The 15,260-nt window shown below is 35.9% G+C and overlaps 1 protein-coding gene across 3 annotated transcripts in view; it reads left to right on the top strand.

Moving 5' to 3' along the window:
- IFT80 (intraflagellar transport 80) overlaps positions 1–15,260 on the top strand; it is a 158,855-nt gene that overhangs the window by 19,055 nt on the left and 124,540 nt on the right. For 2 of the 3 annotated variants that reach the window (XM_011959065.1, XM_011959064.1), the window contains 4 exons: positions 4,953–5,035; positions 7,897–8,118; positions 12,059–12,169; positions 13,748–13,816. In XM_011959065.1, the coding sequence (XP_011814455.1) occupies positions 4,999–5,035; positions 7,897–8,118; positions 12,059–12,169; positions 13,748–13,816 (439 nt within the window). In that variant the 5' untranslated portion in view covers positions 4,953–4,998. Of the gene's footprint in view, positions 1–4,952; positions 5,192–6,095; positions 6,164–7,896; positions 8,119–12,058; positions 12,170–13,747; positions 13,817–15,260 lie in introns of all 3 variants that reach the window. The other variant, XM_011959066.1, reaches the window with a different exon arrangement.

Genomic DNA, 15,260 nt, shown 5'->3' with positions numbered 1-15,260 from the left:
AGCCACTGCGCCCAGCGATTTTATATAACGTTTATAAGAAGTAATGAAATGGGTTCCTTAGATAACTCACTGTGAAATTAGGCAACGTGAACTTAGGTACTATTACTGTTGGGCAGTGTATCTGATGCAGGGCAGGCAAGCTCCAAAACGGGCTTAGCCCAGGAGCGTTCTTGGCGTGGCCCAAGAAAGAATTCAAGGGCAAGCTTGTGGTGTTATAGCAACTTTTATTGAAGCAACAGTGTACAGCAGCAGCAGAGGTACTGTTCCTTGTGGAGCAGGGCTACCCCATAGGCAGTGTGCCCAGAGGAGCAGCTCAAAGGCACTTCTGCAGTCATATTTGTGCCCACTTTTAACTATATGCAAATAAAGAAGTGAGCTATGCAGAAATTTCTGGAAAAACAGGTAACTTCCTGGTGTTACCATGGCAATGGTAAACTGATATGGCACACTGATAGGCATGCCTTACAGAGAGGTGCTTTCACCTCTTCTGTGTTTTAGCCAGTACCCAATCTGGTCCTGTGTCTGAGCCCTGCCTCTGGAGTTGAGTCCTGTCTCTTACCTCATTTCTACCCCTCACAGAATATAAAATCCAGATTGGGCCAGTAGGTTGATGATATTATAATAGCCACTGTTGGTTTCAGTATTATTAATGCCTTGGGTGGCCACACCTAGTTTCAAGGGCAGCTAGGAAACATAGTGTTTGTTCTAGGTGGCCAGATGTACAGCAAAACTTCAGATTCCTATGCCACAGAAGCAGGGATGAATGGATATTGCAGGATAGCCAGCTGTTTCTACCATCTCCAACCATCTATCTTAAACCATTAGTTCTTCACCATCTAAATTTTCTTAGATCTCACAGTGTGTCATTAGCCAAATCAGTGTCCTTAGGTTTTATTCTGAATGATCCCTTTACTCTCAAAGTCTAACCTAAATCTGGTTGTTTCCTAAGGAAACTGCTTTTCTTTTTCTTTTTTTTTTTTTTTTTGAGACGCAGTTTCACTCTTGTTGCCCAGGCTGGAGTGCAATGGTGAGATCTCGGCTCACCGCAACCTCCATCTCCTGGGTTCAAGCAATTCTTCTGCCTCAGCCTCCCGAGTAGCTGGGATTACAGGCATGCACCACCATACCCGGCTAATTTTGTATTTTTAGTAGAAATGGGGTTTCTGCATGTTTGTCAGACTGGTCTTGAACTCATGACCTCAGGTGAGATCCGCCTGCCTCGGCCTCCCAAAGTGCTGGGATTACAGGCATGAGCCACCATGCCCGTTGCTGGAAACTGCTTTTCTTACAGATCTCTCAAGTATAAGCTATTTTGCCTCCCAAACTCCCATACGTCAGAGTCTTATCTCTCATTACTGTATCTGGACAGTTGATTCTCTTTCTCCTTCCTCTCTAAAATCTCCTAGTCCCTTTGAAACAAGTCCTACCAGATTGAACCATTCTCTGCTGTGCTTTTATGCGGTCATCTGCATATCTCTTTGCTCTTCCCTCATTCAGTGAATATTTTAGCATCTGGCTAATTGTCCTTATCTCTACTACTCTTCTTGTCATTATCTTCAGCGATTTAAAATGTCCACAAATAAATCCCTGGCCTGTCAGTTCCTTGACCTCAGCCACCCACTTTAACAGTCATAACCCATCTTATTGTTACCAATATCTATACTGGCTGTAAAATCTGTTTTAAGTATCCCATTGTCTATCTCCACTTGTTTTTGCTAGTTAACTTCTTCTGGAATCTTAATGCTAACAATTCTAAAGACTTCAGTAGGATTTCCAGGCCATTGAATCTACCACTTTTTCATGGTTTCTTTGGCAATTTCATCTTTGAATATGATGTTTTTGCTGGCAACCCTCGAGTTGATATCTAATTGATATCTGCAACTCCAACTTCCCACTTAACTCCAGACTTAACTATATGATATCTCATTTCTCTTTGACTTTTCCATTGGGTTGTCTAATAGAAACCTTGTACTTAACATATCCAAGACAGAATGTTTGATATCACCCTTTCCAACCTGTTTCTCAGTCTTCCTCATTTCAATAAATGGCAACTCCATTCTACCTATTGAAACTTTACAGTCATTTTTTACTACTGTTTTTCTTTTTAATTTTTTGAGACTGAGTCTTGCTCTAATGCCCAGGCTGGAGTGCAGTAGTGCGATCTCGGCTCACTGCAACCTCCACCTCCCGGGTTCAAGCAATTCTCCTGCCTCAGCCTTCTGAGTAGCTGGGATTACAGGCATGCGCCACCACGCCCAGCTAATTTCTGTATTTTTAGTAGAGACAGGATTTCACCATGTTGGCCAGGCTGGTCTCGAACCCCTCACCTCATGATACACCCACTTCTGCCTCCCAAAGTGCTGGGATTATAGGCGTGAGCCACTGCACCTGGCCACTACTGTTTTTCTTAAACTCAATTCACCAGCAAATCTTCTGGAATCTTTCCTCAAAATATATTTAGCATATGACTGCTTCATGCTGCTTGTACTATTGCCTTCCTTGTCCTTCTTTATCTAAGTCACTTCCATTTCTCTTCTGGATTATTGAAATCCCATCTGGTCTTACTGCATCCAGTCTTATTCATTTTCCCTCTGGATAGGCTCTTTATTGTTTACCATCCATTGCATCCATTTAAAATGTAAGTCAGTTCATATTGCTTATTTGCTCGTAACCTCTCCACTGGCTTCTTGGTTCATTCAGAAGAAAAACTAAAGCTTTTATTATGACTTTCCAAGGCCCTGCATGTTGTGTCCCACCCTCTCCTTCCCTAATTTCCTGCCAGTCCCTCACTCATTTTATTTTAGGCATACTGGCCTTCATATTCTGACTTAGCTTTAAAAGAATTACTGGCTGGTGTATTTAGAATAGTTTGTAGGGGTAAATGTAGGAGTAGGAAGATCAATTTTGAGGCCACTGCAATAATCGAGGCAGGGGATGGTGGTGGCTTTGGATTATGATGGAGGTGCTGAGAAGTGACCAGATTTGCTGTGTATTTTAGTGGTTGGGCTCTCAGATTTTGTTGCACATTTTTTCCTCTCAAGCCTCATAAATGTTGACCCATACTGGACCAAAAACAACTTATACATGATTTTTAGTAGCAAAGACATAGTTGCTGCTACTTGCTCCCTATGTAAAGTTGCAAAGTTACCTGTACCCTCAAAATTGTCTTTCTATTATCTAAACCCAGCCCCTGCCCCAGATCCTCATGATCAATCCCTTTAGGCAGATAAAAACACCTCAATGCGGCATTCAGACAGCTCTGCACTTCCCCAAATTGGCTATGTTTTAACATTACTTTTCTTTTATTCCCTCATTCAATCCCACATGAAAGTGCACATGTCATTCATACAGATGGACTCAGATAAATGGAATGTGTGGGGAAGATCGTTAAGTAAGGGAGAATCTTCCCAGTGTTAGAATGCCATCGTCTTACTTTCTCTGATTCCTTGGCATGATGTTTCTGAATGGTTAGTGATTCCTTTCTTATAAAAACCATACTGCTTCTACTATTTATAGGAGATTATTATTTATTCTCTTGAGGAATTATCCTAATTATTATGGATTTCGGCAGTTTCAGGTTTTCTGATGCAGAATCAATCATGTCTTTTAAATTTCTGATTGTAATAGTATATTCATTTTTTATGTGTATTTTGTTATCTATTGTGTTTTCATTTCCAGAAGCAAATATTTATCCGCCTTTCTTCTTTTAAAATCTTTATAAGCTGAGTAAATTTCAATTATTGTGAAAAAGCAGCATTTCATAAAATGTTATTAGTCTTTTTTCCCCTGTCTAATCGGAGGGGGCCTGATGGAAGAGGGAGTTTGGAGGAAGGTGGAGAACTCCTAAAGACCAAAAAAGTGAACCTAGGAAGTGTTCCTAGGAGACACTGTATTTTAGCTCTGGCTGTGCTACACATAGTTTCATACTTTTGAAATTCCACAGAAATCACCTTAAGAGAACTGGCAGAGAAAGAAGTGAAAAGAGTACTTTGAAATACAGCTTTATTTAGCACCTTGCTGATCGAAAGATTCTTGGATTCATGAGAATGAGAAATTATCTTAAGGGAGGCCTACTGAATTCTCATCTATAGTCAGTACCTCCTTTGATGTAGTTAGCAGTAATTTTCAACTTAGTAAAGAAGATTTTTTCCCTTTAATTACACTTTCATTTGATTTATATTTGCCTGTTTAGGTTAGTGATGCTACTCAGAAAGAATTCTGTAAATGTAAATCAGACTCAGACAATTTAGCATTTTCTTGATTTCTATCTTTTTTTTGTGTACAACAACTGTATTCATAGCAATGATTTGTGTCTTCTGACGATATGGCTATTTGGGGAATGTTATCCTTCTTTTCCTAAGTTTTTATTTGGCAATTACACTGTGATTTTTACATAACTTTTGTAAGCAATTTATTACCTCTTCCTTAAATAAGTCACCTATTTTTCACATTGTCACTGTAGTAACCGTAACTGTTGGGCAGTGTATCTGCCCCACTGCAGAATGTCACCCAGATTGGGCCACTAGGTTTATGATGTTGTATTTTTCCACATGGATTCTAGAATTGTAGCTGAGCCAATCAGACCCTGGATATTTATATCCAGTAGACAAGACCAAAATTGATTTGCAATTGAAGAGTTCCCAGTTTGTGGAATTTTTTGATTTGGTCACAGGACATGGAAATTCTTTACCTGACCAGATTTACTTAGTGGTGTTCTGCGTAGCTGTCTCAAGCAGGTTTAGAGGACTCCTGGGGTTCAGCCCAAGGCTCTCCATCATCCCTTGGTAGGATTGGCACACCAACTAGTTTTCTTTTTCTTTCCATGTACGTGGTGTCAGAAGGACTGAAGGTGCTCCTTGGGGTGCAATGATGTTTTGTTTGCTTTTTGTGTGTGTACATATACATTTGTTTTTAATGCTGACTTTATATTTTCTCTCCTTTTATTTTTGCAGTAAATACAATCAAGTGGCATCTTAAATTTTTGCTGGAAGTGGAGTCATGAGACTGAAGATATCTCTTTTAAAAGAACCAAAGCATATCCTTTTAATGGTTGTAAATCTTATGGATTTTCTTAATTATAGTATTGTTAAAAGTTTCTCTATTTTATATTCTAGTTGAAGAGTAGATGTTTTTTTCATTCCTTTAGTAGCTGTTTATCTAAATTGTTTTAAAATATTTAAGATCATGTGTTGTAGGTAATTCTCCAAAGTGAACCATTTGCTATAAATCTTACTTTCAAATTCTTATTGACATTTTTCTTATTTTACTTAAGTACTATACTTAAATACTTAAAAACCAGTTTTTGTTTACTTTAGTAGGGTCTTAAAAAGAAGCTTTTTTTTTTTTTTTTTTTTTTAGACGGAGTCTCACTTTGTTGCCCAGGCTCGAGTACAGTGGTACAATCTTGGCTCACTGCACCCTCCACCTCCTGGGTTCAAGTGATTCTTCTGCCTCAGCCTCCTGAGCAGCTCAGACTACAGGCACCCGCCAACATGCCTGGCTAATTTTTATATTATTAGTAGAGATGGAGTTTCACCATGTTGGCCAGGCTGGTCTTGAACTCTCGACCTCAGGTGATCCGCCTGCCCCAGCCTCCCAAAGTGCTGGGATTACAGACATGAGCCACCATTCCTGGCCAAAATGAAGCTTTTGTAAAACCAAATAGTTTCTTTGCTAGTGTGATCTAGCATGTATTATTCCGCTGTGCTCTATTTCTTTACATTCATGATAAGGTAAAGGACAAGTTGGGGGAAATCTAAGCAGTCAGATCCTCATTATTTCACATGGGAAGGTGGCAATTAGTAATATTTTCTCAAACACATGACCCTATATTTTGTCAGCAAGAGTTCCCAGTTATGTGTCAAGGAATTATGACAGGCCCCAGTATCATCATTCTTAGACATTGAGACTAATTCTACTCAAAGCATCCTTTGTAGACTTCATTGCAGGTCTGTGAAAGAATAGATAAAGAAATTGAAAGTAAGGGCTGAGAAATTTTTATAGCAATCTGACATTGTTATAATGTCCAAATTTTCTAATATTTCATTTTTATTATATTTTACAAAATATCCATCTGCAGTGGATTCGAAATAAAGAAAAATCTGGTCCTTCATCAGAACTAGGAAAACACTGATTTAAACATTTGGTCAGACATTTTAAATTGGTAGGTGTTTTCATTTATATTATCTTGTCTGCTTATTTAACTATTAAGTGAAGATGTAATTATTTTTATTCCTACCTAAGTCATTTTTACTGTCTTTTCAAAAAAGTGTGCTTTCAAGAGTTCATGCCATACACAATTTTATAGATTTTGACCATGTCTACTGCCTGCTTTTACCTTTCAAGCCAAGAAATAACAATGTTTTTAGACTTTCTTGATCTGGCAGTCTTCTCATTTCTCCCATAGTTTTAGCTGACCTATTAGTTTGAAGATAATGCCATGGAAATCTAGCATGTACTTACAGCAATTTATATAAGGATAAGCTAATGATTTTTGGTTTGCGATGTGTGCATATTTGTTTGTGTGAGTTTTCTTCCTTTCTAGGTTTTACCTAAGCTACTCCCATTTTAGTTTTACCTAACATTCTTTAGGCGACAGCAGTGATAATACAACAGTTTTTTCAGGAATGATCTAGTGTCCTTTTGTTTAGCTTGTGTTTTGAGTTTTTAGTATTCTGGTGTCTCTTTATTACCTTTTTGTGCAGACTCTTAAGATCTTTCTATAATCTCTCTTTATTTTTTTGGTTTCTGCTTAATCTGTCATATTTTGAAGTATTAAAAAATCTTGGAACATACTAGAATAATTAGGCACATTGTCTCTGTTTCCTTTATCATATTATTGCTCAGATAAGACAGTAAAAGTATTGGTGAGAAATGAAGGAAATGAAAGGATTATATCATAACAGTAAGAACAAACAACTCAACCAGGAATAATCTGGCAGTATAGAAATCCAGATGTAAAACGAGAAAACATCCTTTGTAAATAACAAACTGAAATGCCTTGTAGGTACACAATTCTGCTAGGGTAAGTACCCTGTCCTGATGGAGGAAGTGAGGGCTACTTGAGCATCTCAATTTACATAGAAATTCTTCTGATAAATTACAGCTAAAAAAATGGGTTAAATAAAGTAAAAATTTTAGGGATCATATCTCATCCAGGACTATGCATCTTTTAAGTGAGGTAAATTATAATTGAATTATTTCCTAATTTTAATGTAGGAAAGTTTGGTATTGTCAATTAAAAATAAATGAAGAAATAAAATGAAAAATTAAAAAAAAGTTTGGTGAGATTTTAGTTTCAGCTGTTAAACCATAGGTTCTTTCCTAGGTGAATTGTTATGATAATATGTGTTTTAAAAGGATAGCCTACTGTTAGATTTCAGTCTTCTTTTGACACTTGATTATTTTTTCCTTAGCAAAAGAATGCATGCTTATTTTAATAACTTAAATGATACAGATATATATAAAGAAAAAAGTATAGTTCCCTTTGCTCCCTACCTATCCCCCAACAGTTCAGTATAGATTCTTTGATACCTTTTGATCTACTAGGTTTCTTTTGTGTACCTTTTGGCTTAGTTTATGGAATATTGTGTAACACAACTTTTAAATTTTCATGTGGTCAGATATTTTCTCCCCTTCCTTTTGGCATCTGGATTTCTTTCTTGCTTTCCATTCTTACAACTGTTTTCATAGATGCTTATTTTCTTTTATATAGAAAAAAATACCAGTCATAAAATGGAAAATACATTTAGAAGCTTGAAAAAATTTGACCCTATTTTACTTACACCTTAAAGTCTGCATCTGTGAATTATACTTTACTTACACCTTATAATCTGCATCTGTGAATTAAGATTTAAGACTTTTGTTATGTTTTATGTCTCCTTAACATGGTGACACATCAAGAATTAGTAAGCTGTGTGGGCTGGACTACTGCTGAGGAGCTGTATTCATGTAGCGATGATCACCAGATAGTGAAGTGGAACTTGTTAACCAGTGAAACAACTCAAATAGTAAAGCTTCCTGATGATATTTACCCTATCGATTTTCACTGGTTTCCAAAAAGTTTGGGTGTAAAGAAACAAACTCAGGCAGAAAGCTTTGTCCTCACAAGTTCTGATGGTAAGTTTTAAATAAACATTATATGCTCACTATTGTATTTAAAAGACTTAATAGTATGATTTATGCTTTAAGTTGTTTTACAAAACTGGTATTTGTGGATCTGCGTATTTTTATCCACACATTGTATTTCTTTTCTGAATAGTCACTTGGTTTGTGTATGGGCTATGAAATTATTGTCATGAAAGAAAGTTAATTTAACTGGCATATACCAGGATTGAATATGGGCCTTTGGCATTATTATATATATGTATTTTTAGAGACTGGGGTCTCACTCTGTTGCCCAGGCCAGAGTGCAGTGGTGTGATCATAGCTCACTGTAGCTTCAAACTCCTGGGCTAACACTATCTTCCTTCCTCAGCCTCTTGAGTAGCTGGGACTACAGGCACACACTATTATATCTGGTTAATTAAAACTTTTTTTTTGTAGAGACAGGGTCTCATCTTGTTGCCCAGGCTAGTCTTGTACTCCTGGCCTCAAGCAGTCCTCCTGCCTTGGCCTCCCAAAGTGCTGGGATTATAGGTATGAGCCACCATGCCCAGCTGGCTTTACTTTTTTAGTACTCTTATGAGTTGAGTTAAGCTGTTCTCATAGTTTTAGTTTCTAAATTCTTTAAATTTAACTTAATATAAACACACTGAAAAAATACATATATTCATTTAGTAAGGTATCTGTTAAAATATATACTTTATTTTCCAGTACATGTTAATTTTCAGTTACAGAGTTGAAGAGTTTTATAATTTGACCACAGCTTTCTTATTGGTGAATAGAAAGTATGATTTTTTTTTTCACTTTTTAAGGGTATGTTTTTATATTTGTTTTCTTAGAAATACATGAACTGTTTTCATCTGTGTTATACTTTACCTGCTGTTTCAATTAGGAGTACATTCATTGAAAGTAACAGAAACTTACTTGGCTAATTTAAGCACAAATGGAGTATTTTGGTTCACCTAGCTGTAGGGGTAGATCAAGCACTAGTTGCATCAGGTCCCTGTTCTCACCATCTCTTGGGTAGGCTCTTTGCACATGGTGAACATGATGGTGAGTATGACGGTGGCCAGTAGCCCAAGGCTCATCATATTTCATAAGACTGCTTCTTCCTCAGTGTCTGGTGCCGGCAGCTTGCAGAGGGACCCTAAATGAGCTTGGGTCATATGCCCATCACTGAGTCAATCAGTTTAGTCAAGAGAAATGGACTTTGGGAGGCTGAGGTGCATCATTTGAGGTCAGGAGTTTGAGATCAGCCTGAGCAACATGATGAAACCCTGTCTGTACTGAAATACAAACAAATTTTAGGCAGGCATAGTGGCACATGCCTATAGTCCCAGCTACTCTGGAGGCTGAGGTATGAGAATTGCTTGAACCTGGAAGGCAGAGGTTGCAGTGAGCTGAGATTTTGCCATTGCACTCCATCCTGGGTAACAGAGCAAGACTCTGTCTCAAAAAAAAAAAAAAAAGACAATGGGACACTGATTGATCATATCCAGCCTCAGGCCATCCACCTGCAAAGAGAAAGAGCAAGAGAAAAGAAGAGGGCTTTTGTAACCTGAAGATGGAAAGGATGTTAGGACAAACAATAATATCAGATTACACCTCATTTACCGAGAGACTTGTGGTAGTTTTTTAAAACTTTGTTTTTCAGAAACTTGATTAAATGAGATACATGTGTAAAATCACTTTGTAGAGTGCCTGGCTCTTAGAAGATTGGCCCTGAACCACAGCTAGAATTTAATTTACCTCAGATGATAAAGGGAGCATTTGACTTAAACAATTTTGATTTAATTTTGCATTTACAGAAAAGTTTTAAGAATCGTACGAACAATTCCTACAGGTCCTTTATCCAGATTAACTAGTTTAACATTTTGTCCCTTATACATTGGGACAAAGTATTGGCTCTGTTTCTTTTTATACAAACCTCCCTCCCCCTCAACATATACCCTTTTTCTGAAAGATGTGAGAGCAATTTGCAGACATGTAGTTTTAACCATAAATACTTCAATGCATTTCCTAAGAATAAGAAGTTTCTGTTATATTGCCACAATTTGTTGATAAAAATCAGGACATTTAACATTGATGCAATACTGTTATCTAATCTATAGTTTATATTTAAATTTTAACAATTGTTCTAATTTTCCATAGAAATTTATTTTTGCTGGTGCGGGATAACATATTGCTTTTGTTGTGTCTCTTCAGCTTCCTTTAATCTGGAACAACTCTTCAGTCTTTTATGATCTCGACAGTGTTGAAGAATATATGCCTGTTATTTTATAGTTCTTCAATTTGTTTTTGTCTGATGTTTCCTCATGATTAGATTCAATTTATATGTCCTTAGCAGGAATACTTGGGGCATCAGATTAGGAGATTAATGATGTTGGTTTGACCCATTATTGGTGATGTTAACCTTAATTGTAAGTTAAAAAGTTCATGTTCATTAAGTTAATTCTGTAAAGTTACTATTTATTCCTCTTAATAATTTGTGAAAAGATACTTTGAGACTATGTAAAAATATTCTCTTCCTCATCAAACTTCCTCCCACTCTCTTAGCGTCTATTGATGACTCTTGGCTGAATCATTTATTACTAAGATGGTTTGCCAAATGGTGATTTTTCCAACTCCGTAATTCCTTCCATATTGATTAGTTGGTATTCTACTCCAAGGAAGAGGTTCCTGTCCCATGCCCATATATTTATTTATTTATTTTTTGGGGGGGGTTGGGGGGGTCAGATTACACTTGTGGATTCTCATTTTATTTCATAAATATATTATTATCATTTTTAGATTTTGATGTTAAAAGTGCCCCAGATTTGGCCAGTGAGAGCCCCATCAACCCAGCTACAGTGATTTTTTTTTTTTTTAATTTTATATGTGTTCTCATCATTTTTTGAGCACTTCCTTGCTGGCACAAGATGTTCCAGGCTTATCTTGTACTTTCTTAGTCCCAGCCCCCAAATCAGCCATTTTCCATAGAGACCTGTTCTTTTTCTGGTGGTTAATGGTATTAAAAAAACAAGATAGCAGTGCTAGCTGTGCTCATTCCAATGGGGTGTATTTGCTTCAAGGCCCTTTCAATGGACAGAGCTAAGAACTGTGAATATAAAACCTTGAAACAAGTAACATAATAGACATATGTATACAGTGCTATGATAAATCAGAGGGACATAAAACTCTGCTGTGATGTGGCCGAGGGAGGGTCAAGAGAAATGTCAAGAAAGTCTTGTATTTAAGCACAGTTTTGCAGTCTTGACTTTTTTTTTTATTTTTTTAAATAGACTGTAAAAAAGCTAGAAAAAGGTATAAAGGAGAGGAACCAAAATAGTAAAATGGATAAAATACTTGCCTTATATAATTTTATACTGTGTCAGGCAACAGGTAGACAAAAGCAAGCCACTTAGTAGCAGAAGTTTGTACATATATTGGCAAAAAGTAAAAACACTAACTTTAAAGGACATAAGCTAATTATATAAGAGATGTCAGAGAGACAAGTCAGCAGTGCAAAGAATAAGTGATACAAGAAGCCAAGAAAGGATCAGTTTGGTTTCTGAATGATCATTAAGTCTAGTAATATACAGCTGGTAATTTAAAACACTTTCTCATCCATAGGTGTGGTATATTTATTGGCATGTTGTTTCTGAAGCATAGACATATACCCAGACCATAGGTATTTAAATTATGTTAACTAAATCAAAAGGTTTATGAATTTGAATTTTTCCCTATTTTGAACATATATAATTATTTTGAAACCAACAAAGCATATGCATTTTCAATTTATTTTAAAATATTTAAATAATTTTGTTTTTGTGCCTATTTTCCAATAGATTTATGTGTGAGATTAAGAATAATTAATATTTGCCTTTATGCCTCTAGTGCCTGTTACTTAGTCTAGTAGTAGGTGCTTTGTTGATTGAATAAATAAAATAGATTTTTCAAATGTAATTTCTTTTAGGTAAATTTCATCTGATTTCCAAGTTAGGAAGAGTGGAAAAAAGTATAGAAGCTCACTGTGGAGCAGTACTTGCAGGAAGATGGAATTATGAAGGAACAGCATTAGTTACAGGTAAGTTGTCTGTTAAAATGACATTTGAAATGAATATTTTAAAGAAAAATTTCCAAAGAAACAGAATATTTTCATTTAGCAATAATGTCTAATAGCATTGTCTAATAGCAAATAATTGGCATAGTGTTGTTCTACACTGCTATATAAATGTTATAATTCAAAATGTTATATTAATCATTTTCTTATGTGACCTTTGGAGACTGTTCTGTCAAAGAAGGCTTTTGGAATGGTCAAATATGGGATAAATAAAAGTTGTAATTCTTTAAAATTTGAAAATTCCAAATATTCTCATTTAACTGACCGTTATCCCCATTCTGTCTCTTTCCCGTCCCCTGCCCTACTCTAAGGATTCTCAACTTCACCTATTACATTAGTTATATATTGCTTATAACAAATTACTCTAATAGTTAGTGACTTAAAATAATAAGCATATAGTACCTGATAGTTTCCGTGGGTCAGGGAACAGTTTAGGTGGGTTGTTCTGTCTCACTCAGAGCCTCTCATGAGGTTCTGGTCAAATTGTTGGATGGGGCGGCAGTCATATGAAGGCTTGTCTGGGGCTGGAGGATCCACTTCCAAGATGTCTTACTCACATAGTTGTTGGCAGGAGGCCTTAGTTCTTCTCTGGCTTTGAAAGGAGACCTTAATTAATTCCTTGCCACATGGGCATCTCCATAGGGCTGCTTAAGTGTTTTTACAACATGACAGCTAGTGTCTCCCAGTGATTCAAAAGAGAGCCAGGTAGAAGCTACTATGTCTTTTGTAGTGCATCCTCAGACATTATACTCTGTTTCAGTTATATTCTGTTAACTTAGCAAGTCACTAAGTACAGCCCACACTGGAAGAGAGGGAAATTAAACTGTGCTACTTGAAGGAAAGAATAACAAAGAATTTGAGGATGTGTTTTAAAACCACCATGCCTATACTCTGGACCTTCTCTAGGAGTTTCCTCAGTGAACTGGCCCTTCTCTCTTACTTGTAGCTTTAACATCTTTTCCAATGGTTTCTTTATCAGCATGTAAATATGTTCGGATGTCACCCATCTTAAAAATTAAGAAGAAATAGAAATCCCTCTCTTAACAAACAGCTCTCTCTACCTGCAACTATTTTCTTTCTCCCTTTTTCAGCCAAGCTGTTCGAAAGAGTAGTCTATTGCCTCGCTTCATTCAGTCCGCAGCTCACTGGAATTTGGCTGCAGCTCTGCTTGTTACACTGGAAACACTTTTCTTGGAATTCTAAGATAGAGATTGCAGTGACAAAGGAAACATTATTTGAGTAATATACTTATAAGTCTTCTAAGATTGAAGGAAATAAAAATTTTAGTCATGAAAGTTAAGCTACTTTGATAAAATCATTTCAAAGTAATTTCTATTAAATGATATAGTTATAAAGTACTCTGTCATTTAATTAAACTGTATCTGAATTTTAAATATGCAGTAATACTCCATGATTTGAGGAAGCCTAGAAAAAAAAGAATATGCAGTAGTATAAATACTGTTAATTTTTATATGCAAATTTAATGTTTAAATTTATTTTCTATAGGTAAAAATACTGATTAAATTTTTTTTCCCTGTATAGTTGGAGAAGATGGGCAAATAAAAATTTGGTCAAAGACTGGGATGCTTAGATCTACTTTAGCTCAGCAAGGTATGTTTTACAATTGACAATTTTATTTTTGCAAATTATACAATACAAAAATGCCTTAAAGTTTTGTTATAGAAAAAATCTAATATGGTGGTTGAGACTGACTTTGGTTGAGTTCAAAACCTGTAATCTCTTATTTTTTACACTTTTTTGTCTTGCTTTGCTTGGTACCTGATGTACCATGGTAACGCTATTATTTCAAGCCAAGAAATAGAAGAAATACTCAAGGGCTTCTTCTTTATGTTAGTGAATCTCTATAAAGGCAGTTATAAGCTAAATATTTTAAAAAAATAATTGTGAAATGTTTGAAGCATTTCTTATACAGAATGGAATTGGCTGTCTAGTTCAGTAAATCATAGTACGAAAAGACATTGAGTATCTCCTTACTTAAAAACCCCCAATAACTTCATAATATTAACACCCCTTCCAAATTAAGTTGTATGTTTGATTTCTATACTAATGGAGGGGAACAGACACACTAAGAATCTGAAATTTGGTAAACCACACTATTTAGAGTAGCATCTTAATTTTTTATGTTAATAGAAAGGAGTGGCCATAAGGTCAATCCAGTGGTCCTTCCTGTTAGAAGTTAGATTACATATGATTTTTTTCTGTGTAACAGATTAATTTTCTTAGTTAGATTTTGTGTAGGAACAGTAAGCAGTTTTAATGTTTACCTGAGCGTGTATCAGCTGATCTTCAGGTTGCCAAAAAAATTGAGGACTATTCCTCAGAACTATTTGATAAAGTCATATTGTGAAACACTTTCAATAACTGACTTCCAAAAATTTCCAAATTTTATTTTAAAAATCACGTTTACTTTTAGGATAAGGTTCAAATCACTTGCATTTCTTTAGCTATATATTAACTGAATGTTAGCAAAGGTAACCAGAAATACTAGGCAGTATTTCTTTTCTGAGCTTAAATGTTTGCTACAGATAATCTCAAGGTAGAATATTTATTTATGAGTAGAAAATTCAGAGTTCATAGAAGTAGCCATGGGTAAATTTCAGTTAACAGCAAAAGTCAACTTATTGTTACTTTAGTAATAAATGTACCTTTAGAACATAAATCTTACTTTAATCTTCTAGTAGGCAGATGGATTTACCTTTGGCTTCATAGATTTTTCTTTTAAGGCTAATTATTTGACATTCTCACTTTGTGATGATGACTGACTTACGAGTAATTGACAGAATTCTTCCAGAGATCACTGGCCTCTTGGAAGAACTACAAGAATTTCAGCTACTGCTACTGCTGAGACAGTGTGCGGCAGCTGAAATGCTATATCCATTTTTCCTTTCTTTTCTCTTTCTTCTGTCAACTTGTTGCCTATAGATGACACAGATCTTCAGAGAAATTCTAAAAGCCAATCCCACTATCCACCATAGAAGATTTTTCCTTCCTTCCTTCTTTTCTCCCTTCCCCTTCCCTTCCCTTCCCTTCCCTT

This window comes from Colobus angolensis, unplaced genomic scaffold (assembly GCF_000951035.1).
Source record: "Colobus angolensis palliatus isolate OR3802 unplaced genomic scaffold, Cang.pa_1.0 Scaffold48, whole genome shotgun sequence".
Taxonomy (NCBI): Eukaryota; Metazoa; Chordata; class Mammalia; order Primates; family Cercopithecidae; genus Colobus; species Colobus angolensis.
This window is presented reverse-complemented; position numbering and strand designations above follow the sequence as displayed.